We start from the raw sequence: 15172 nt of genomic DNA on the forward strand, positions 1-15172 counted from the left end.
CTTTCAGATGATAAATCATCACTGCTAGGAGGAGAAGCCATCCACAAATTGACAGCCGAGTCTGTCAGCACTAACAAATTACAAATCAGAAGTATAACCTGGGTACAATACTACAGATGCATGAGCCTTAGCCAGAAAAAGAGAAAAAGTAAGCTATATGAGGGACGTCGTACGAATTGCACTTCTCAAGTCACAAGACATTGTAGCAAAAAATCTGCAGTTTGATTCCCTTCTCAACAAGTGGAGTATGAATCCAGCCAACAACCTTAAAAAACAATTTAGTTTTCTTTATCCATGCTATCTCTAATTTCTAGTATTAAAAAATTAAAAATTTTAAAAATAAATTAAAAAAATAGGAGGAATAAACATGATGGTACTAGGATTCTAGGGCATTTAACATTAAATAAACCAAAGCTAACTCATTTGTTGCTTAGAGTCAACATAAGAGTAAAAGAGCAGATAACTAACATAGGTGCACATACATGTTGCTAGTTTAAGAGAATGAAACAAGAAATCAGTACTTTGATTTTGTTAGATGCTCAAATCCATCCAGTTGATTGAGAAGCTCCAGCATCGTCCCCTGCACTTCTATCACCATTACCAGATCCAGATTCCATTCAAAGAAAGGCAGGTTTTACTTTGAATAAATTTAAAAAACCCTTTCCTTGCCCCTTCTAACCAATTAAACCTCACTGCATAACTCCAAAACCAAACCCTTTATTACACCAATTTCAGACCTTGAGAGTCCACAATAGTCACTCTCGAAGACCCTCTCTGAGAAATCAAAATCAAACTTTACATCGGAGTTTATAAGAGTGTGCTTCGCCCCATCAGTTTCATGTTTTTCTATTAGTCAAAGAAGCAGACCACCCAAAAGTCCCACACTATGATTTAAATGCCCAGCATCTGGTGCATTTAATTAGAGCAAATACTTTTACCCTCACATTGAATTTTGTTATCCTGAACTTAAAAGCAAGTAAGCACGCTGGTGCAATATTAAATCACAAATTCATTAGAGCAACAATGTTCCATAAATACACATGTATCAATAACCCAGCACCAAAAAAATGAATACAAATGCATCAGTATGACTAATACATGCATAATGATTTCATCTAGTTAGCACATGCACAATAAGATAGATTTATAATTTTATATGACTGATTCATGTTAACTTGTTAACCAAGTCCAATGTAATGGCAGATCAATCATGAGCCTTGTGAAATGCACCTCCTCAGAAGACAAATTGCACAAAGACTATGGGATCTGAAATAACACAATCAAGATTACATCACCTTCTTATTGCTGGCTGCATCTTCCGCTTGTTTAACCAATGCTGTACCTTCAGCAGTAACATGCTGCATAAAGAAAAACCCAGCGAAACTTCAAAATAAACAAGGGGAAGAAACAAATAATACCAGAGGCACAATGCTACATTCTTTACCGAACAATGTACTGCAAGTTAAAGACCAAAACCTGTTTAAATATACTAGAAACCGGATCTAAACCTCGAGGTATTTTGGAAAAGAGCCTATACATCCTTGATAAATCCTCTACCTACAAGAGAACAGGAAAAAAATGTTAATAAACTTTAGTTAATTGCAACTGAAATAACAGCAAGAAGGCTTGAATAATAACACTGTCCAAGTCTGATAAAAAAAAAATGGTCCAAATGACTACCTTGTCATCCCTAAGCAATGCATGACATCCAGAGTGCTCCTTCTCGAGCAATTGGGTTGCATAAACGGACAACAATTCATGTTGAACTTTCTATAGGAAGACAAAATTACCCACAATTATAACAGCAAAAGTGCATATCTTCAAAATTGGCCTCAAAATAAATAAATAAAAAAGAATTTGTTATATTTACACATGTAGGGAACCATAGCTTGGCTCAATTTCCAAAAGTAAGCTTTCATTACCAATGTTTTAATTAATATGAATATGCTTTTATTTCATGTAATACCCCGATTTTTCAAAACTACAAAGGGAAAAACTTTTCAAAATCACAAAATGACTTCTGATTCATATTTTGTGAACACGAGATGGATTTCTTTTATCAGATAATTTAAAGCATTTACTGTCATTGATATTTTACATATTTATGTGACTTGCATATTTATTGGGAGAAACTGTCAGGTTGCTTGGGATGTCTGTCTGTAAGAGGCATGGACCACCACATGGCCTTCGCCAGGTGATGTCCTGAAAGCACTGAATAACTTCTCCCAAAGCAGAGCCCACCTGTAGGCCTTTTATCCACTTTTAAAAACATATTTATTTTTATCACAGCACAAACCAGATACACATTTGAAAAACATAATATACCATGCAATCAACGTAACTGGAAAACATGCAGAAAGAAATGTAGACCTGATCCATACTTATATCAATGCAAATAACTTACAGTAGAAAGCCGGAATGGACAAAACTTCGGCTTCCCTCTGCGTCCATACTTTAGCAGATATGCCCCCCTCTTTAAGGCTGCAATAGACTACATTTAAAAATAAGATATAGAAAAAATTATCAGATCACTCACGGATAATTTAGCAAAAGCATATAGAACACTTGCAAACTTGATCAAAAGGCCAGCCTTCCTATCATATTCTCAGTGATGCCTATAGATTACAATGTAAGAAGAGGGACCATTCGACTCAAAGAGGAAGCCAAAGGAATTAACCATGTAACTAATATTCAAAACTAGGATACTACTTGTTCACAATTCAAAATGGCACATAAGCATTTTAATTGTTCCTAGGCAGTCAAAATGTAAAACTGGAATGGAGACTTGCACCTTAAAGTGAAAAATATTTCATATGACTTCTTGTTGGTTTTTATTTTTTTGTTCTTCTATTCTTTTTTCTTCTGTGTTTATGTTTAAGAACTCCAGCAAGACTCATTTCCATCAGTTGCAGATACCAACAGCCATCTTAGTTCTCTCAGAGAAAAGAAAACTGAAAGCATTTAAAGCAGACTTTCAAATGGGAAATTCAATGCAATTGGATATCAAGTCAACACAGAAGCCACACTTTCAGATTCTGGCTATTAAAGGAAAGAACAAAATTTCTAAAGTCTTAATTTGTAAATTGAAGTAAATTTTTGGCAACTATGTATATTTGAGCGGGCATTGTGCCCCTCCATTGTTTGATTTTGTAGTCTTGTGAGTGTGTAGTATTTTTCCGATTGAGAAAGAAATTGTGTCAGACATAACAGATTCAATGTGGCCCAATAAATTGGTTTATGATTTTTTTACATTTGCTTCTTCTCCTAAAAAGTTGTGAAAATGGCTTCTACAATATTTAATAATTAAAGCTGTCCCCATCATATAGCTATGGAAGCAACCTCAGATAGGAAACAAAAGCAAAAAAATTCTAATTGGCAATAAAATTATGAAAGAAAAGAAAAGGAAAAAGATAGAGAAGTTACATCACCTGCTCGACATCCCTTTCATCAAAACTAGTCCTCTGTACATGAGCCATTCACACTGCAATATCAGGTATAGCCCTTGTGCAGTGTAAATTCCATTCGGACAACACAAAATCTCTGGAAGATGCGTCGAAATTTGCCCCATAAAAAACCTAACAGCACGCTCGGCACTAAAGAATCAAAACTTGGCAACAACCAAATCAGCAAAACAGAAGAGAGTTATAATATATATACATACATATATATATATATATATATAGAATCATTGAACCAACACAAACAAAACAGAATCACCGAATCAGATTTACGATAGTCATATAGAGAGAGAGAAGGGGTAGATCCGAACCTTTCTGCCTTCTCTCAATGCCTTGATCTCCGCATAACAGATAGACCTTCGCAATCGAGAGAGAGACCTTCGAAATCGAGAGAGAGAGCGCTTTGAAATCAAAATCGAAATCGCCGAGATGTCATTCTGAGATGAATCACCGAGATTCGATCGATCGATCTGTTGAGAGAGAGCTTGAGAGAGAGCGATCCGTTGAGATATCGATCGATTGATATTCTGAGATCAATCACTGCTATTGGAAGTATTTGAGAGAGAGAGAGAGAGAGAGAGAGAGAGCGAGCCGTCCACAGATCAGGAGAGGGTTGAGTGACTGAGAGCTTAGGAAGAGGGTGTAGAAGAGTGAGTCAGCGGCCGGCCCATTTAGGGAGATAATGTTTAGAGATTTGAAGGCGCTTTTGAACGCCTCCTATCATTAAAACGGTGCCGTTTTCATTTAAAAAAAGGTGACGTTTGTAAAACGCCGTTAAATATTATAATACAGTGACGTTCAAAAAAACGCCATTAAATAAACGCCGTTAAAACCTCCATTTCCTGTAGTGCACAAAAGATAAATAATTCAAGTATTGTAAAAAAATTTTAAAGTATGTTCTTCGCTTTAATATATAAAATTAAATCATTCAATGTATCTGTTCAAAAACAAATCACATTAAATATCCAATTTAAATTCTAAAAATATAAACCAAGCATTCAATTGATTAAGACAATCCTAAATCATGAGAAAAACATGATTGAACTCATATTCAGAATCTGTACCTTTATCGACTGATTTGAAGAAAGAACAATTTAATCATTAAATATCATATAGAAAAATCAAATCTCATGAACACACGTGATACTCATTAACGAGGTTTCATCCTCAACGGATAAAAATTTAGCTACTCATGGATCTAGAAAACATATTGAATATAATAAACATGAAAAGAACCTGGAAAAGAGCATACAAATAACTTGAATAATTCTTCTGCCTCCACAAGCCGTCTTCTAAAAAATATCAGATCTCCCCCTCTCAAAATATGAGTGTTTACATCTATTTATAATAAAAAGAAACCCTAAATAAAAGAGGTAAATTCGAATGGGACTCTCTCAGCTTTTTGGGCTTTGCATTATGAACCCGTTTTGACCTAGTAAACGTTGGAATTAGACAATTTGTATTTCACACATAGTTGTAACCATTTAAGTCTTCTTTCTAACGCAGCTTGAATCACTTCAATTTGGATGAGAAGAGAGATAAGTCCAAATTACCGAACACTGTGCAAAGTGGCTGCTATTGCGGAATTGCATTAAATTTGGCACAAGACTCGAGCTTCCTGAAAATACATAAAATAATATAAAATTATTAAATAACCTTGCATTATAGACTATAATGTATAGTTTTAAAGGATTAAATGTGTAACATTTCACACGAGTTGTGTTAGCGATTTCAAATAAATTATTAAATATTTTATTAAATTTCTTATATAAAAGATTTAGTAAAACATTTGGTAATTTATTTAGGATCTATGACGTTTTCCATTTCACTCAGATCACACCGATCATTATGCAAGAAAGAATGGTACACTACTCTATTATACCCGTTACACAAAATACCACCTCGATAATTAAACTTAAAATAAAAAATAGAATTAATAAGACAAATGATCCCCAAAGTAAGCGTTTCGTTATATTTTAGTCCTTAATTTTTTAATTTTTCACTTTGGTCCGTCAAGTATACGATCTATTACACTTTTGTCCCTAATAGCAACACCATTCAAAATTAATAATGGGAGGAGGGGTATTTTTAATTTTTTTTTTAAAATGTAACAAAATTACAAGATTGGGAAAGAAAATGCAAGTAAGTACAAAATTTAGAGACTAAAATGAAACAAATTGCACTTTTTAGAACCAAAATATTATAAAAATGCATATTTTTTAGACCATGTATATATTTGATCATTTTAGAAAATACTCGTTCTCCTATTATTGATTTTGATCAGCACTGACATCAGGAATTAAAGTGTAACAGATCACATATTTTGGCAATCAAAGCGGAACAATTAAAACATTGAAGACTAAATGTAACAGAACGTATACTTTTGGGACCAAAGTGGCAGGGGTGTTCAAAAAATCAGTGGAACCGGTGAACTGATTCAATCCGATCTAAACCGTTGATTTGGTCCTTTTTTTTTTTTTTTATTCTAGTTCCGGTTCCAAAAATAGTGGAACCGTTCGAAACGGTCCGGTTCGCGATTTTAAGACTTCGATTACGATTCTGAACCGAACTAAACCGTGATATTTTTATTTATTATTTTTTAATATTTTTATATATAAAAGAAGGGTGTAGAAGTAGTTAGCAAAATTTAAATTGTAAACTTGACTATGGAATTAAAAAGTTTCAACCAACTCAACTATGTTAATTATTGTTAGTATTTTTATTATTATAAAATATATAATATATATTCCGTTATATTAATTTTTAGAACTGAACCGAACTGAACCGGTTTTTATGATTCGGTTTTAGTCCGGTTACATAACCTCAATAATCCGGTTATGATTTTAATTTTTTTAGAATCATAAGAACTGGCTCGGTTCTTAGTTATTCTAAAACTGGACCAATTCGATTTGTAAACACCCCTACAAAGTGGAACAATTAAGAGATTGAAGATTAAAATGTAACCGAACGTATACTTTGAATATCAAAATAGAACAATTAAGAGATTGAAGATTAAAGTATAACAAAACGTATATTTTGATAACCGCTAATAATTAACCCAAAAAATAAGGTTGAGATGGAATCCAAAGGGAATATTCCCACAATAAAAAAGCAATATACCCAAGGGGGCATTAGTGGCTGTACAACGAGCAATGCCAGCAGCTCTAATGCCAGTTTTAATGAGCTGGTATGGAGGGAAAAAAAAAAAAAAGACACATCTATTACATCAGCAGTGGATTGCCAACTCATTAGTGGTGGCTTTAGAGCTCACTATTTAAAGCTCTAAACCATTTTTCGTTGTACAACTTGTACTAAAAGTAAAATACAATATGATATCTAAGGTGGAAAATCTTTCAATGCGACGGTCCTATCGTCCATTTGTGTTGACGAGTCGTACAATAAAAAGAAATATTTTTTAGAGAATCGTTACATATGAGCCACATATAAAAAAAACTAAATCGGTGAATGAAATTACATATAACAATGATCACCATCGTCTTCGAACACGCAAACTTCTCATATGCGTCATTGGACATGTTTGACTTAGTGATTATGATAAATTACCCTTTTTCATAACTAAGGAATTTACTAAACTACCCAAAATTTGCTAAACTACCCAAAATTTTTGACACCTCCATCAATGCCTCAACAAACCAAGCCACCATCAACTTCCTAATCATAGCCATCAAAGCTGAGCAAGTTAGCATAGATAATAATCCCAAATACAAAAGAAACAAGAACTACCCAAGTCCAGTGGGCCCATTCAAGTCGACTCTACAAGGTCAGTGATTCAGCCCAAGGTCAATCAGTGTTAGTGTCGCTTAGTACACCAGTCAGAAGAAGGCCTCGCAACGATTCAGATGGAGCTCCAAAATTAGATTTGGGCGGCCCAAGAGCCAAGAACCTGCAATGCAATGCAGAAAGCAATCGGAGTACTGTGCGGCCAGGGCATCAGCAGTATCGACGGAGAAACCAATGATTCAAGTCGAGCACAAGTATCTATAAGCTTATTTTTATAGAAAACCATCTCTTTTTTATCTGCAGCACCTTCTTCCCACTCACTAATAGAAAAGGAATACTTCGCTATCAAGCATTTTAATTGACAAACTTGGTCAAATGAAAATTGACAATCTCAATAGTCTCGTCACCTTTTCGATCCGCAGGGTTGACTCTTGCGGTTTCCATGGATACCTACAGGCTTGGGCGGGCCTAAATAATTTTTTTTGTTTTTTTTTTCTATCAAAATTTTATTATTTTACACTAAAAAAGACATTAGGCCTTGGTTCGGATTTCAAAATGATGGCCCAGGCCCAAGGTCTTGGGCTGGGCTTTGGCCCAAGCCTAAATGGGCCAGGCCCACGCCTAAATGGGCCAGGCCCACCTCAGTCTGCCCACAGACTGCGGGTTATTTTTACACTCCTAGTCATTATTAGCTGCAAATTTGCCTTTTTTGAGGCTCTAAAGATGTATGGCATAAAGAATGATTGGACTTCTCTACCTCTCATGCTTGTAGATGAGGACACGTGGTCTATTATGCACAACTGGGCTTTACCAACCAAGTCCTTCATGGAGTTCGTAATGTTTTCTAGGTTTGAAAATTTGCATAATTGGTTACCTCTATGGGAATGCTTATTACGATTTTCTAACTCAACAGGCATTTAAGAGTTCATTGACTTTGTGAAATTGTTGGTATGGGTGTGATGTCATTTGCAGAATGTTTGTAGATGCATTGGGTGCACAATTCTATGAAAATCACCATCAAAGCGGTCATTGTTATCTGAGTTTATCCAAGGTGAATTTCTTCTACTTAAAAAAATACATTTGTGTTCTTGCAAAATTGTTATGATCTTACCACCCTTTCAAGTAAGTTTGCAATGAAGTTTATTTTATAGGAATTGGAATAATGGTATATTATCCAGCAGGACAAGCATTGTTACTCTCAGGTGCTTGAGCTACTCATAAATGTGTGGGCATACCATAGCTCAAGGAGCATAGTATATGTGAATCTAGAGACTGGAATAATGCAAGAACAACACAAGTTGAAGAACTAGAGAGGTCAAATGTGGGTCAAATGGTTCTCATATGCCACCCTTAAGAGCATGGATGAGGACCTGGCTGAGGAGTCCGATTCTGAACACCTTATGAGACGATGGTTGTGGCCATCAATGGGTGAGGTCTTTTGGCAAGGAGTGTTTGTGTCACGACCCAAACCCCCCCTCCCCCCTCCCCTAAAAGTTTAGGTCATGACCGGCCTGCATTCAGGCCTTAAAGACAAAATTTCAAAACTATTTATTCAAATACGGGGCCTTAAGCGGAAGCAAATAAATAACAGAACGTCCATTGAGCAGTGCTTACATGCCAAGATCATTAAACAACATATGCAGATGGTTCACATACACAGTTTATATATACAAGTATAAATCATGTACGCTAGCAATCCAAAAATTACATATCCATAAATGTCTAAGCAACAAGCTTCAAAAGACTTAACGAATGTGGACTCAATTCCAAAAAATAAAAGGCTCCACTTGTATGGCTTAAGAAAACCGGTCCATCCAAAAGTTTCTTGAGGCTGACCTATGGCTATCCTCCAAGCTGATCACCTACATTAACATATATAAAAATGGAGTGAGCAAGGCTCAGTGAATAATAATAATGTAAAAAGGTTCGGGTGAGTAGGCATACGTCTTGGAGAATATTTATTTAACGTATGCATGTCCCCTTCGTCACATTCCAAAAAGGCCTTGGGCCCACATAAGACGGAACGGCCTAGGGCCCAACATGATGCACAACGGCCTCAGGCCCAACATAATACATAATGGCCTCGGCCCAACATATCAACAGCTGTTCTGGACTTTATAAGGTAGATAGAACATCGGCATGTCTCTATCTCCCTCGACCTTAGAGCCATTAATCATAAAAATTCATATCATGGTAGGGTAGATGGAATATCGACATGTCTCCACCTCCCTCGGCCTTAAGGCCACCATATACAACGGAAACAGAACGACCTTAAGTCCATTTCATATGCCATTGCTTATATTTGTACCATTGCTCAATCGTTTCCAATCACTTGTAATTTGTTTAACGTCTACCACTCATAAGCAAAAATACATGAATCATAGCACCATTTATCCCAAATATCATTTATCCCAAATAGGCCATTCACAATCATAATGCATAAACCATAGCATAATTTATCTTGAACATGTCAAGCACAATCAAGGTACATAATTCATAATAAAAAATACATAAATAAATATATCGTTACACTATTATTACTTACAGTGGTTTAGTTGAGCGACGGTCACTTCCTGCAAGTGACCTACACATGGCACATACACAAATGGATAAGCCACACATTTTTTTCTTAAAGCCACACATTCTTCTCTTAACTTCCATTCCTTAATCATTTTTCTGTTTTGTTTAATTCTTATTTTGCTCTAAGCTTTTCGGAGGGATTAAATACACATATTACCAGATTTAGAGGATAAAAAAGGGTAACAGAGACTGATAAGATTCTTTCCCAATTCCCGCACGTGTGGAAGTCCTTCACTGCACATGTGGAGAGATGTCCCGCACGTACGGCCTCACATGTGCTTTTATTTCAGAATGCCGAAGTTGCTTCCCCTATTTTCCATACGTGCGGCTGTGAGCCTCGCATGTGCGAGCCCCACACGTGCGGCCATGGGCTCCGCACGTGCGGTCCTGGGCCTTGTTTGAGCAGTTTGAAAATTCATCAAAATCAAGCTGTTCAAATGCATTTCTAAGCTCAATTCAAGCAACTTCACTTCAACAACATGACGTATGATCAAAACAAACATGAAACCTAAACTGAAGTGGATCATAACTCATTTTAATTTCTCATATATAGCTCTAATTTCCACATTTCCTCATCTTCTTCATCTTTTCATGATATATATCTACAAACATATATACAAATATATACACATATATGCAAGAGTTCAAAACATGCCAAAAACTAAAGATAAAAAGGCAATGACCTGCAATCTAACTCAAGACAATTCAAAACACAAGAATCAACCTTTAAATTAGCCAAATCCAAAGATTACATCTTCAATTTCATGAAATTGGTTAAGTTGAGATCATAACGCAAAACCCTAACTCATATACATGTAAGAAACTTCATTTTAAGACTTGATTCCAAGCAATTGAAGAAATATTGAGAGTACTTGCGTTGATTAACACTTACCTTGAGCCAATCTTAAGGTTACTCTTCCAATCTCAAAACTTAAATTGAATTCTCTTTTTTTCTCTCTTTTCTCTTCTTCTTCTTCTTTCTCTCTCTCTCTCTCCACGGTTTTGTCTCTTAAAAAGCTAAAGATGAGCTCAACTATATAACAAGTCATATGTACTATATAGGCCAACCAAACATAACTTAACGAATCAGACGATATCGATTTTCAATTAAACTGCCCGAATGGCTCTAAAAATTCCCATTAGCATATTTATGTACTCAATTTCGGTTTTTGAACTCATTGAAGTCGTTAATTTTAGTTTCAAAGTGTTAAATCTAGGAGGTTTAGCCAAATAGAGCTAATTAATTCATTACGAATCAAATTTTTACAAAACTTCATATAATGTCCTAAAAATCATGCCAATTGTAGACACCCTATTTTGACCAGCCCTAAGACTTGGACATTTTCTTTTGAACACCCGTTGGTGAAAATTGAAATATGCTACTTTATGAATATCTCAGCAGAAAAATCAAATTCTAGCTTTAATCCCAAACCTTACCCATGTGCAACCAACTGATTCTCCGTGCTACCCTCAACACACAAGCTCTCTCTCTTTCTGCCTTTGTTTTTATGGAGTGGGTGGTGATATGGTTTTTAAATAAAAAGCACACACACACATCCACACAAAGACATACACAGCAAGGGAGGAGTTCTCTCTCTCAGGGAATAATAAACACTTAATCTCTCTCTCTCTCTGTTACACAGTTGAGATTTCAAGATCAGCATGAAAGGAAAGGAGATTGTTGTACACATGTAGAGAATAATGGAAGCTAATTTATGTGACCTTAATCACTTGGACTCTGATGTCCTTTTGCCTCCTCGAAAGTGGCATCTTGCTGTATTAAAGAAACAGAATTTCGATGCCCATTCTCACCACCCTTCGGCTTCTAGTAGTTGCGTGTATTTGACTCCCGTCTTAACAATTTGATGAGATCTCATTTGAAAAACCCTAATATTTCACCTGAGGAGATTATGGAGGCCTCGAGATTAGCTGCTACAGCTGCAGTTAGGGTGGCGGAGGCTGTAAGAGCTGTGGCTGAAGAGAAAGCTGAGATTGCAGCAAAGGCAGTTGTTGCAGCCAAGAGTGCTTTACAATTGGTTGAAACTGTTTCTGAGGAGGCAACTAGCAAAGAAAGATACTTGAAGAAGAACAAGATGAAGAAGCATCTTCCTGTTAAGATGTTGAGCAATAAACACAAACGTGCCGAGAATTGCAAGACTGATGAAGAGTTAGCCTGTATGCTGCATCAAGCCATGAATAGCTTTCGGAGAATTTCAAAGAACTCTTCAACTTCTGAATTGAAGAGTAAAAAATATAAAAAACTGAAAAAGGACACCATACTGCTGATGCTGGAGATTGAACAGAAGAGAAAAAGGAAGAGTAAGAGCAAGAGGGCCAAACTCAATCACGCCAGAAGTTCTTATTTTATTTTTATTTTTAATTTGAGTGTTTTATGAGGCTTTATTTTATTTTATTATTCCCTTCTCTCTCTCCCTCGGATTTGTAATATTTAAAATGTTGTAATAATTCTCCATCCCTGCTTATTTCTATCCCATTCTTTAAACGCTTTCCCTAACTGTACATATGTATATATCTGACATGCCATGTATATCCATGCTTTGCATCCTTATTCATGCCTAGATCTGGCTAAATGTGCATCTTTGTGCTTGAATTGATTCTTACATGATTTTGTGCACTATCGCATGTTTTGCAATGTTTCACATGTCATGTTTTAGAAGCCAGATCTTTAGAAGCATTCTTGTGTATGTATTGCATCAGGATTTTGTATATAAGATCATGCGTGTTTTTACTAACTTTGTTTTGTAGCTGTTCGCGGAACGTCGGTAAATATGTGAGTTTTTATACTTTAGCATCCCGCTTGTACATAATTTTCTTATTATGTTTAGCATCCTACCATGTGGCTATTTGCTTATGTGATATATCTTTATGAATACCAGTGGATGAAGGCTTGTTGCTTGAATTAGAATGATTCAATGAATGTACGTTTAAGCCCACTTTGTCAAATGGCAAATTCACAAGATTTAAGCCCACTTTGTTAAGTGGCAAAATCAAACCTGTTAGGTTTTATTCTTGGCAACCCCGTTTGACAAAACTCCTTTCAGTTGTATTTATTTTCGCACTTTTATTTCAGTGAGAATATGAGTGTTTAGATGCGAATCCAACCCGAATCAAGCCTTTCAGAGAAGTTTGTGATGCTAATGCTTTCAAGATTGCCACTTCGCTGATTATGACGGGGATCAAGCTGCCCGGTCAGCTCGCGGGAGTCCAGGGGGCAGCGCCCCTTGGCGGGTCCGGGGCAGCGCCACGACGGGGTCGAGGGGCAGCGCCCCTGAAGCAAAATGCAAAAATGCATTCCAAGTTGCCTGTCCGCTCGAGCGGACATTCCCCGCTCGAGCGGAGAATCCTTGGTTCCAGCAATTTGTCAGGTCTGTAAAAATACTGGAAGGTGTGATTTCGCGCTCGAGCGGGTTCTCCAGCGCTCGAGCGGACCTCTGTTATATCACGCGCAGATTTTACTGAAGACGCTCGAGCGGGATGTTGGGCGCTCGAGCGGACCGCGCGAACACAGTTTTCCGGATTTCAATAAGGATTGGGTTTTCTTCTAAATCTAGGATTACTTTTTGTTTTTCTATAAGTAGTTGGTTTTCTCCCAAAAACCAGACTACTCCTCAAGTCCTCCAGATCTTATTTTTTGGTTCTTAAGGTTTATATCTGGGGATATTTTGTTAGTTTTCTTTGATGTTTTATTGAGTATTCAACTCATGGTTTAAAGAGAGTACATCAAAGGTTTTGTTTGTTATACACAAGAGAGAGAGAGAGTTGTTCTTCGGTGGATTCTGAAGAATTCGAGCCTGAAGCTTCGGTGGATTCTGGACTGGCTCATTGTAAAGACAATTCCGAGGTGAAGACGGGGTTGGAAGAGGCACATAGTGGTTGGTTCAATTAGGCGTGGATTCGCTAGGTAATTGAGAGTATACCTGTGTAATTCCTTTAAATCTTCTTAGTGGATTGTTTTGTGGCTGTTGCCTGTGGTTTTTTAATCACAGTTGAAGATGTCCAATTGTGGTTTTTTTCATGTAAAATCGTTGTGTCTCTTTGTCTTGATTATTTGATTGGGATTGTTATATTCTGCTTAAAATTGATACATAATCACAAATCAACATCTAGGGGATTTCTAGATTTTTCAAAACCCTTTTCGAAAAACAAATATGAAATTGAATTATTCCAATTTAGGCAAACCAGTCTATACTTGTATGCTTCACATAATAAATTTTAGGATTTATTAAACAATCAAAACATGAACATATAAGAAAATAAAATTCATATCATGGTCAGTAAAAACCGATCTTTTGATCGGGTGAGTGGGGGTACTCAATTAATGACCTTCTCCCTTCATACCCAAGGTTCCGAGCCAAGCAATCCTTGGTTACAACGAACAGTGGCCTGGGCACGAGTCACAGGTTTTCTAATTTTTCCAAAATAAATATTAGGTGGCGACTTTGAGATCTGATGACGCAGTTCATTTTTGACAAAATTGCAATAAAATAGATTTTCAATGAAAGTTGCCAAATCTGTACTCTCATCTATGTTTTACATTGCACTCGTGAGACTAGATCAAAGAGATTGAGGGTCTGAATTGTTTAACGTGCACGGGTACCCCCAGGCATATTACAATAATCATAACTGTAAAATCAATTTCGGTTTATCGCGTCTCTAAGACTTTCAATTTCAGTCCAAAGGTTGCAATTTCAACAGATTTTTGTGATAATCGACCGATACAATTGATATATATGTAATTCACACATTGAAACATGGAATTTCACATTAACCACATAAACACATATATAATCACACATATAATGAGGGAATTATAGCATATGAGAGGATCGGGTTATTACAGTTTGAGAAGGACATAGATATTCGAGAGATATAGAAGAAAAGACAACAAAGTAAGGAAAAAATTTTGAGGATGAGGAGACAGCATCGCCAAAAAACAATAGGAAAGTATGTGAAGCCTCCACTGAAGGAAGGGGATGATTCGAACTTGATTGAGGTTGTAGCCAGGCTTTTGAGATAACATTGTTCTAATGGGATATTACTGATTTTTGAGGAAAGTAGTCTCTAATTTGATGATTCAATTCTTTTTTTTGGAAATTTACCCCTTCATTTTTTCATTCTTGTCAAAAAGGATGCCTAGGTTTGTATTTTGTATGTGAGGGCTTTTTGTGTATCAGTTGTTGCATCCTTCATGGCAATTAGTGCTTGAAATGTATATGATGCTTTTTCACTTCTCTAGCTAAGACATTAGGAACAAGTAGAGGCAGATAACTTTGTATCTCATGAACATTGTTGTCTACCACAGTAATTTTGTGGATAAATGATATGTTACTCAATTTTGTGGATAAATCATATCTTACCTTTTTTTTTTTTGG

The 15172-nt window shown here is 36.2% G+C and overlaps 1 protein-coding gene and 1 pseudogene across 2 annotated transcripts; one reads left to right on the plus strand and one right to left on the minus strand.

Moving 5' to 3' along the window:
- On the minus strand, positions 1–3593 carry LOC114302639 (cullin-1-like). 2 transcript variants are annotated; one of them, XM_082904551.1, is made up of 5 exons: positions 3429–3593; positions 2405–2491; positions 1681–1770; positions 1477–1557; positions 1–1358 (listed from the first exon to the last, which is right to left on the minus strand). In XM_082904551.1, the coding sequence occupies exons 1-5, from the start codon at positions 3474–3476 to the stop codon at positions 1287–1289; spliced, it is 378 nt and encodes a 125-aa protein (XP_082760677.1). In that variant the 5' UTR covers positions 3477–3593; the 3' UTR covers positions 1–1286. The 2 variants fall into 2 exon arrangements, with proteins under 2 accessions (XP_082760677.1, XP_082760678.1); XM_082904552.1 differs by having other exon boundaries at positions 1198–1358; positions 1509–1557; positions 3429–3551.
- Positions 3594–7757: 4164 nt separating this feature from the next.
- Positions 7758–14817, plus strand: LOC114270125 (uncharacterized; annotated as a pseudogene).
- Positions 14818–15172: the final 355 nt, after the last annotated feature.

The sequence above is a fragment of the Camellia sinensis genome, chromosome 14 (genome assembly GCF_055761805.1).
Source record: "Camellia sinensis isolate YWXY chromosome 14, ASM5576180v1, whole genome shotgun sequence".
In the NCBI taxonomy this organism is placed as follows: Eukaryota; Viridiplantae; Streptophyta; class Magnoliopsida; order Ericales; family Theaceae; genus Camellia; species Camellia sinensis.